General features: G+C 41.7%; 1 protein-coding gene across 3 annotated transcripts in view; it reads right to left on the bottom strand.

Annotated features, from left to right (window-relative positions):
* Positions 1-6016: 6016 nt before the first annotated feature.
* GABRA3 (gamma-aminobutyric acid type A receptor subunit alpha3) overlaps positions 6017-10802 on the bottom strand; it is a 358344-nt gene continuing 353558 nt past the window's right edge. For all 3 annotated transcript variants that reach the window (XM_032845269.1, XM_032845270.1, XM_032845268.1), the window contains exon 10: positions 6017-6498. In XM_032845269.1, the coding sequence (XP_032701160.1) occupies positions 6163-6498 (336 nt within the window). In that variant the 3' untranslated portion in view covers positions 6017-6162. The remainder of the gene's footprint in view (positions 6499-10802) is intronic.

Here is a 10802-nt window from a genome sequence, read left to right as displayed (position 1 = left end):
AATCAGACCAGGGTGTGCACTGAATATCTTGGTCATGTAAGGACACTGGTTTTGCTCTGTAGATAGGGAAAGCCATGGGCTGTTCTTTCTGTTCAAGTGTCACTGTCTGTAGGGTTGTTGAATAGGCTATGCACCTTCTATGCTCTGGTAAGCTTCCCCAATCAGGCAGGCTAAAGGCTGTTCAGCAATAAGCAAAATAAGCAATAAACTACAAATTAGTTTCCCTTCATAAGTGCAGTGGGAGAAGCAGCTCTAATACCAGTAGAGCCTTTTATTTGTTGCCTGAACTCAAGCCTACCCACACCCCAAATTCCCTGGCTGAATAGGACCTCTGGCTTTGCTCTGCAAACTATGATCTCTGTCTTCCCTTCTCTCAGCTTGAGAACTGCTGGGTTGCACAGTTTTCAGGTGTTTTTAACAGCCCTTCTGGTCAAATGAAACTCTCTACAGCAGGTAGGGTTATGTCTCAGCTCCCTTACCTGGGTTAGAGAGGGGAGGGACTGCTTTAGGCTACTGTCAATTTCCCAGAAAGGCTCTCTGTTTGGAAGAGGCTGGGAGCTACCCTCAGCCAATTCTATGATGTAATCCCACTGCCCATGCATAGCAGAGGAATCCTCCATGCCTGCTCTGAGGGTGACCTACTCTGCCTGCTCACCTCTCGGCTCAAGCACCACTGGGCTGCACAGCTTCCAGGAGTTCTCACTAGTCCTTCTGATCACATGGGACTAGAAAGCACTTTACATGGGTGGGTGAGGGGGGTAATAACTCAGCACCTTGCCAGGGTGTGGCTAAACTGAGCACGAGGTCCAGAAAAACTCCTCATTTAAGGATCCAAATCAGGTGGATCTGCACCTCACTGAGTTCCCAGGTCAGACTATGTCCCCAACTTGGTGCTGTAGATGAGCAGAGTCACTAGTTGAGATTACTGTTTGGGCACTGCAGGTACAAACTCAGTCTGCTGGTTATTACAAGCCCCTCCTTTTTCTCCCTCACAATCAGATTCCCATGGTTGGTTCATGCAAATTCTCCTACAGTCCTCATGGTGTGAGACTAGAGTAGGGTCTTCCACAAAGCTGGGGAAGGCTGGTTGTCCTCCCTGGGTTCTCTTTTCCTACCGAAAGAACCAGAGGCTCTGGTGGGACCTCCTTGTGTGGTGATGAACTGTCCTGGAGGAGGGGCAATGTGCAGTCAACATGTAGCTGCTTCTCTTGCCCTTCTAATGTACTCTGTCTTGGCTTCCGTGGTACAGTGGGGTGGGGCTTTAGCTTTAGTCCCATGTCCTAGGGTTCTCTCAGTGGTGTCTTGTCTGTGAATAGTTATTTGTTCTTCTTTTGAGGGGGAGAAAAATCAGAAATGAGTTCTATGTCACCATTTTGGTGACATCACTCTCAACAGTGTTTGGATTGTATTTATTCCCTACATATGAGCAGCAACTAACAATTCCGATGATCTTCCATGTATAGTAGCTCATTCATCCCTAGTGTTCCCTGGAAGTTTTCGTATTATATTCATGTTACATTGAGGTTAACTGACTCCCCAAGGTCCTACAAGTGAAATCATTGTATAACCCAGATAGGAACTCATTATTCTTGCCTCCCAGTTCCTGTGTCTTTTTACCATTCATACTTGTTCAAACAACCACCAGCTTTCCACATGACCATGTTGATATCTCATTCTTCTCATGGGTTTGGACAGAGACTAATCTGGATCAAAGCCTCTCATATGGCCATATATTAATACTTTTAAGAGGCAGCAGCCATCTCCGCAAGGTTCAGACTGTGCTGCATCTGTCATCATGGCTCTTTCAAGGGGATTTTGGTATGTTTGTGACCTAAAGCCAAAGTGTGTAGAACAAATTCCCAGCTGAGATATCATTAACCTGAGCACCAGCCTTGGGTACCATCTCTCACTGACCTTAACCTGGGAAAGGCCTTCTAGTGTCATAGAAGCCAGGAAAAGTTGATTGTAACTCATCATAGGAGACCAGCACAGCATGAATGTAGCTTGAGAAAATTAGACAGTTTCAGAGTCAGCTAGTCCTCACATCAGCACAGAGGGGGTTTAGTAATGAATAAGATCTTGGATTTAGCTGGCTAATACAATTTCTACTAGGGTCTCACTAGCTTTCTACTTTGCGAGTAAACATTTATTAAGCTTTCCTAGTTTTCCCATCAAGAGACAGGGATGGGGCTGGCATTATTATTGGCTAGGTCTGTGTTTCAGAAAGGGTTTCCAGCTTGAAGTGTATAAAGATCCTAGAGCCCTTGCCCAACTTGACACTAATAGGCACAAAACTACATGTGCTGGAATGCAGAGTCCTAAGCCTCCAGTCTAGTGCAGTTTACAGGGTTGTTCTAAGAACATGATAAAATATAGTGGTCTGCAGTGTGACCTAGCAGTGTTATTATTATCTTTCATGGACTTCTGTTCATTTAATTTGAAACAAATGATCTGAAAAAAGGTCTGTGGGCTTTGGGATAGTGTAAATGTGCTGTTGTGTAGCAAGGCTGAATGGCTGTAAGCATGAGAAACTCTAAGATCCTGGGTCTGTAAGAAGTTGACCTAGAATGGAGTCATCAACTCTAGGGGCCAGCAAATGGATTTCCCCCAAAGTAGCTCACATGTACTGCAATCAGCTTTCTGGGTTTATAGAAGCCAACCTTCTGAGATCATAGGTCAGCAAGATGATGGCATGTAGCAAGGTTATCAGGTAGATGAAAGGTTATGTCCCCACATCACCTCTTGGGTCAAGAGCCACTATATTCACCACCCATCCTAATGGGTAGAATGCTTAGACAGTTAGGACAAATAAATTTGCTGTATATCTCATTATGGTCTTTTGCATTTCTGGGCCTTTGTGCATCTGTCTTGAATGTCCTTCTTTTCTTTGCCTGGCAAAGTCTGAACATCCTTTAAATCCCAGCTCAAAAATTATTTTATTTAATAAGCATTTGCTGAGCTTGGACTGTGGTTTTAGTTCTACATAGTGGTGTATAGGGACAGCTCCTCTTTATAGGGCTTAGTCTAGTGGGAGATAGCAATGATAAATGTTGGGATAGTGAAAGCAATGCAGAATGGAGTGGAAGCAAGCACATAGCTGGTTTGTGATGGAGGACAAGGCATGAGAGACATGACCTTTCATGTGCAAACTGAGGGATGAGTAGGAGTCAGCCAGGTCAAAGCAGGAAGGGAAGCGAATTTCTAGGCTGAGAAAGCACCCTGCATAAAGCCCTAAGATATAGTAGTACTTGATGTGTTGTTGAAATGGCTGATGCATTGTAAGTGATGCAGGCATTGTGGTAAGGAGACTGAGCAAGACTTTTGAAGCCAAGGTTATATTTTGGATTTTATTTTATGTGTAGCAGATACCACTGAAAGGTATTAAATAGGCAAGGGACATGATCTGGTTTACAGTTTAAAAGGCTAGCCCTGTAGTGATCCACGTGAGATCATGATGAAGGCTTGGACTAGGGTGCTGGTAATGGTAGTGAGGAGTAGGTGGTACAATATGAAATTTAAATTAGAGGCTAAGTGCACAAGATTGTCAGATGTGCTGAATGTGGGGATGAAAGAGAGGTGTCAAGATTTATTTCTGTGTTTTTGTATTGATCATCTGGTCAAATGCTGCTGCTTCTGTTAATTGATAAAGGAATGACCAAGGGAAGAACTGCATGTGTTGAGGAGTCAAGAGTTTTGCTTTGAACATATTAAATTTAATATGAAAGAACTAGACTAGAGATGTTGAATTGCAATGAGAATTAGTTTCCCTGTTTCCTGGGAGTGGAAGAATTCAGCAGAGGAAACAATGCAGGCGTTTTCCTCTCTTATTAGGTAATGAGACCCTTGAGTCAATCAAAGCTATGTTTTCACATGGGTTCAATTTTGGTTCAACTGTAATAGGTCTCTCGCTCTGGGGATACCCTTTTTCCAGCTTATTTCAATAGTGTTAAGAAGTAGAAAGCAAGGGTGACTTAAGAGTGGGAGTGAAAGATGAGTAACCCCCCCCCAAAAAAAGCCTCTTGCGGTCCTTCAATGGCTCAGTTTAGTGTCCAACTCTTGATTTTGGTTCAAGTCATGGTCTCAGGGTCATGGGATCAATCCCCACATCCCACATCAAGGCTCTGCAGAGAGTCTGCTTAAGATATTTTCCCTCTTCCTCTGTCCCTCCCCAGGCTTGTGCACACTCTTTCTTAAATAAATAAATAAATAAATCTAAATTTAAAATAAAAGCTCTCCAGTCTGAGTACAATTCAGAAGTTTAATAAACAGCCACTAAACATTGCACCAAAGCATTTGGAAACACAATTTCTACAGAAAGGCAAAGGTCAGGCTTTCATTCTAAACTCCTTTAGATGATCATTAACAGCCCCACCCACCCCACCACCCCCCATCCCCACATATCCACAACACTACACTCTTCTAGTCATGAAATTGCCTACAGACATACTCTTAGAAATAATGGGACTGGCATGCATTATCCCAGCAATGGCAGAGAAGCGGGGGATGAGGAGGGGAAAGATAGGCGCAAATACAACCAGTGGCTAATGATAGACCCCTTAGGAGCTTTGTTTAGGGAGTGGGCAGGGAGAGTCTGATTTGGTGCCATCTGTGGCTTTAATTTGGGCTTCTGTGGCTGGGACTGCCATCTTAAACAGTTTCATTCTATTGAGCCATGACTATTAGAAGTGGTCTCCTTAGGTGACATATTATGACTCCTTTCTACAATTTTTTTTTGGTGTCCAACCAAACTGCATTCAGGAGTCAGCAGGACTGTTGAGATCATGTTGGTTCAGAGGTCAAGTTGATCTGGCTTCTCAGACCTGTCTTCTTTTTGTTTTTAGAAAGGGACCCATGATAGTTCTCTATTACAGACACTTGTAAATTGCCTAAGCAAGTCATTCAAATATCTGAGACTCAGTTTATCTATCTTATAAAAAATTTTACAATTATAATACATTAAGAACAAACAAGATCAAATGCCCCCTAAGTAAAATATTAGCAAACTAGTAATAATGATTCACTTGACTCAAAAATCAACTAGACTCCAATTCACCCCTCTAAGAACTGGCATCAACAGAGGACCAGAGTTCCCTGACAGAATGAGAGCAGAGTTCTTAGGCCTGGGCTAGCATTTAGGGTGTACAGGGCATGGAAGGAAGAATTGGACTTTTACCTGCCAGTGGCCCTCTCTTTTGAGCCAGACTTTAAACTTTTACTACCCAGGCCAAATCTCTTGCCCCATCCAGTATTTGACTAGTTGCCTTGGCAGGGAGTTGACTTCTCTACATAATTTTAAAAAAATTGCATAGGCATTTGATCTAGATCTTTCTGTTTCTGTTTGTCCCTTTTTAGTATAAATTACAAAAATACTTGATCCTTTTCCTGAAGAATTTGCAGGTGGTAATGAGTCTAAAATAAGCAGTGTCCAGCTGGCTATTGGGGGGTGGGTGGTCAAAGGGCTTTTCTGAAGGAGAGATACACCAAAGAAGATACTATTTTCCTGAGGGACTGAACATGGCAGAGCATCAGCCATCTTGGGGCCAGGCTAGCCTAGTTGGTTCTATCTGTTTTGGCCATATATCATTGACAGTGGTGAGCCTTAACTGTCCCCACTAACCTCCAAGTCAAAAAAGAGTCAGGGGCCAGGTTCAGAGGCTAGCACTGGCTTCTGCCTTTTCTAGCAGTACTTTTGCATAGTGGGCCTTGCTGTAGGTAAAGGAAATAGCAGGCCAGGACCATATGGGATAGTCTGGCTTATGAATGAGTCAGAATCATCTGATCTGGACCAGTCAAGAATCCTCCTTGGTCTGGACCACTCAAATAGCCAAGGTTCCCACTACAAGTAGTAGAGTCTCCTGTTCTTTCTGAGTGCAATAAAACACATGCAGTGCCCTCAGCTGGGGGAGACTGGCAGACTAAGATGAGCAACTGAACAAATGGCAGTGTTTGGCTCTGATGAGGGTACACTCAGCAATGTCAGAGGGACAAGTAATTTTTCTGTTATTATTTTTTTCAATAAGATTCATAAATATTAATTGAGAGTCACAGCTTGGTAGAGAGTCAAAAAGAAGAATCCTGAAACACAGAAAGGGGAGCCCTGGGGTTTAGGTGCCTGGATGCTTCCTAGGGTATACAGTGCTCTGGTTGCTGCATCACCACTATCTAGTGTTTGCGGATCATGCCCTTGATAGCTGACTCCCGGTTGACATAGGTGGCCCAGTAGACCAGATTAAAAATGGCAAAAAGCACAGGAAAGATGATGCGGGAAATTTTGTCAACCTTGCTGACACTGTTGTAGGTCTTGGTCTCAGTCGGGATGTCCTGCACGTAGGTGGTCTTGGGCGAAGCAATAATTGTTGGGGTTGAGGAGGCACTGGGAGCAGCGCCCTTGGAGATGGTGGAGAACTCAGTGTCCTTGGCCAGATTGATGGGATAGGTGGTTCCCACGATGTTGAAGGTGGTGCTGGTTTTCTTTGTTGGGGCTGCTGGTGTTTTCTTCTAAGAGCCAGAAAAAGTAGGGGAGAAGGGGGGACAAAACAAAAGCTAATTAATTCATTACACAGAGCACCTTCAGAGGTTGTAGGGAGGAGGAGCCATGAGGGAAGTTAAGAAACAGAGGCCAGGAAGCCAATAGCACTGAGTAGACAGGTTTGTGTCTAAGGATAATTGAAGATGAGCTTGAAAACAGAAAACTTGCATCATCCTGGTTTACTAGCTATGTGGCTTTGGCCAAGTCACTTCTCTTTGTGCTTTAGTCTCTTCATCTGTAAAATGAAAATCAAAATATTTGGCAGGGTTGTTGAGAGGATCAGATGAAAGAATGGTGGTAAGAATCACTGGAAAACTGTGAAATGTTGGTTGCATGTAGGGTTTTATATATTCATGTGATTTGATCCTCACAGTAACCCTATCAAGTAGGTAGGTGAGATTATTCCATTTGACAGATGACAAAATTCAGACTCAGACTGAGTAGCAGAGCCCACACTAGCCAACTGGGCTCCTGACTTTTATCCAGGGCTGTACTGTGTTGCTTTCTATAGGTGCGAGACACTTTTTTGGTTACCAGAGAAATAACTCCAAAAGGCTTCAACCATCAAGTGGCACATCCCCTGTGAGGAAGAGAGCTATGTGAGTCTGAAAGTCATTTCAACTTAAAGACACAATAAATACTATGGCATGTTTACATGCATCATTACAACAGTATCTCACCCTTCATGCACTGTAAATGTGTTCAGCAAGCTAGGGGGCACACCAGGGTTTTTCACTCATACATAGTTATAGGCAGGAGCCAATGTTTCCCCAGGGAGTGATGAAATGCTTCCCTCTGACACAGCAATCCCCTGGCTGTTTCTGCCTTTGTTATGACACTGTCCTTTGTAATTTTTTTTCAGAATTAAAAAAAGAAAAAACTCAATGAGAAACAAACATGCACACATGTGCCCATTTGTTCTCACATATATGATTTGTGTACCCATGACCCTCCATGAAGAAAAGAGGAAACAAAACTCAGGTCTAGAACAGAATAGAGTGACTGAGCTCATAGTTTATAGTGTTTGCTGTCTCCCCCTGTACTCTGGCCTTTTCTTCTTTCCATCCCTTTTTGTTTCTAGGGAAAAGTTGGGTATAGATGAGCTTCAGAAATGCCCAAGAGTATTTGATGAAAAGTGAAAACTACTTGCATTGCCCTAATTTCACACTCCTCATTTGTTCCCTTTGTCAGTGTTATTTTGCTTCCCAGCATCTGTATTTTATTTTACTCCTCCCCTTCTTCTTTCCTTCCAGGGTCTCTCTACTCCCACCTTTCTCTTACCCTTCTCCCCTAATCTCTTTCTTTTCTTCTTTACATCAGAGTCCCTACCATTTTTATCTTTCCCCCTTTAGACCATACTGCCATTTACCTTCCTGATCCTAGTATAACTTTGCCAAATATTTACTGAATATCTACTGGGTCAAAACTATGCTAGGTATTTAGGGATTGGTGGGAAGGTTAAAAGATGAATCCATTTCAATCCCTGTTTTCCAGGAGTTTACAGTCCAGTGGTAGAGAGGGTTGTAGGAACACATGAGTGTTACATAGTATGATCAGAGTTCTAACGGATATGAGCAAATTATGACAGATATAATGGGAATTCAGTAAAATGATGGGCTAAACACCAACAGATGTAGAAAAGGTAGCTCAGAGAAGGCAATGAATTTTTTGAACTGGGTCACAGAAGATAGGCAGGAACTCATAAGATGAAGATATAGCACAAGTTAAGGGCACTGCTTGTTTGAAGGGATGACAAGAAGTCTGCTGTAGCTGGGTCACAGTGTACATGGCAAAGGCCTTGTATGCCCTGCTTTCCTGTTCTGCCTGCCCAAGCTGACTTTAGAGTTTTCAATCAGAGGGGGAGTGTGGGATAAATGAGAGAGTGTTGGTTTAAGTACACAAACCATCTCACTAATAGGACTTTAATAAAGCAACACAGTTTTTCTCTTTAAGAACTGCAGCCAGATCGCTACAAGTGGAAGGGGGGACAGAGCTCTAAGACTTCTAAGAACCTTGCAAATGCCTTAAATACTACATGGGACTCATTTATAATTAGCAACTTCATTGTGTGAATAGAGGCATGCTGCTAAATGCCTCTGCTATTAAATAGCATTTTACTTATTTGACTGCTTACTTATTAATTTGCTTAGTAATCGTTTTTTGGTGGATGGACAAAGAAAAAAGGAGAAAAGAAAGAAAAGAACCCACTACCTTGACTTTCACATTATTCCATTTAGTTATCTTATAAGCTGGTTATGACCAAATCTCTGAAAGTCATTCCAAACATCAAACAATTTCTTTAGCTTTATAAATCCTTTTTGTTCTATAGGTGAGGAGAGGCAACAGTGGATTTAATCTCAGATTTTTAAAGCAATAAAGGAAAATTACATTTTAATTTCCCTTGTCCTTTCCAACATGGCACATTTTAGTCAACCATTCTAATTTTTTACCTAAATCATCAGGAAGGAAGTCAAAGCAAAAGCTATACTGTCAAGAAGACAGAAACAGGATGCAGAGATTAATAGTTAATATTTATCCATTTCTGTACCTAGTTTTCAGTATTTCCCTATGATCTGGAATTTGATAGATACAAACTAGACTTAGTTTTGACCAAGCTGTGATTCTATTCCTTCCTTCCCAGCCAAATGCCTAACTTGGGCATGTGATAGATGTTTAGTGAATAAAAAGATGACCTCCCCACACTGAGGATTCTCAATGTGATTTTTCGTTTGTTCCTCCTTAGTCTTGACCTCTCCTATACAGAAAATAAATCTCCATAGTTCAGCTGGGAGTAATTCCCACACCACCAAACTAAAACTGACTCCTCCAAATTCCCCAAGCAGTATGACTCCCAGAACAACTTTCCTTCTAGAAAGTCACCTCATGTGGATTTTAGGATGAGGCAATGAAAACTTTTATGGACCAGTGCATGTCCAACTCAAGGGTTTTCCTCAGATGGCATTCATGTCTATTGTTCTAGAAGTGCAAAGTACAGGGTAAGTTGGAGCCCTGAATGTACTTGATACTCAGCCAAGCCATCAGAGTATATGCAGATATGGTCTAGAGCCTCTAAATCTACCCCATAATAGACACTCAACTTTGCTGAACCCCAGTTTTCATAAGTGGAGCAAAGTAATGGCATATATGTTATAAGGAAATCAAAGACAAATCAAAGAAGTGATGAAAAAACATCCAGGACCAAATGGCTTCATGGGTAAATGCTACCAAACATTTAAAGAAGAGTTAGACCTATCCTTCTCAAAGCATTTTTAGAAGTTGAGGAAGAGAGAACACTTCCAAACTCATTTTATGAGGCCGGCATTACCTTGGTGTCACAACCAAAGACACCACACACACACACACACACACACACACACACACATTACAGCCCAAGATCCTTGATGAACATACATGCCAAAACCCTCAATAAAATATTAGCTAATCAAATTCAACAGCAAATTAATTAAAAGTAGTATATAGCAAGATCAAGTGGGATTCGTTCCAGTGATGGAAAGACGGTTCAATATCCACAAGTCAATGAATGTGATACACAACAATAACAAAAAAAGGATAAAAATCATGATCATCTCAATAGATGCAAAAAAAAGCATTTGACAAAATCCAACATTCATTTATGATAAAAACTCTCAACAAAGGGAGACTGGAAGAAGCATACCTCAACATAATAAAAACCATATATGACAAACCCACAGCTAACATACCCAAAGGTGAAAAGCTGAAAGCCTTTTCTCTAGGAACAGGAACAAGACAAGGATGTCCATTCTCACCATTTTTTATTCAACATACTATTATAGGGCCTAGCTTCAACATAAAAGAAATAAAAGTCATCCCAATTAGAAAAAAAGTAAAACTGTCATTATTTACAGGTGACATGATACCATTTATAGAATACCCTGAAGACTCCACTAAAAAACAATTAGAACTAATACATTTAGTAAGGTTGCAGGATACAAAATTAACAGGCAGAAATCACTTGAATTTTTAAAAAGATTTATTTATTTATTTATTTATTTGAGAGAGAGAAAGAGAGAGAGAGCACAAGCAGGGCAGAGGGAAAGGGAGAAGCAGGCTCCATGCTGAGCAGGGAGCCTGATGTGGGGCTGGATCCCAGGAGCCTGGGATCATGACCTGAACCAAGGGCAGACACTTAAATGACTGAGCCACCAAGGTGTCCCATCACTTGCATTTCTATGCACTAGTAATGAGCATTAAAACAGAAAGACAAATTTAAAAATAATTGATTTTACTCTTA

Source organism: Lontra canadensis, unplaced genomic scaffold (genome assembly GCF_010015895.1).
Source record: "Lontra canadensis isolate GAN:19392208 unplaced genomic scaffold, GSC_riverotter_1.0 scaffold161, whole genome shotgun sequence".
NCBI classification, from domain to species: domain Eukaryota; kingdom Metazoa; phylum Chordata; class Mammalia; order Carnivora; family Mustelidae; genus Lontra; species Lontra canadensis.
This window is presented reverse-complemented; position numbering and strand designations above follow the sequence as displayed.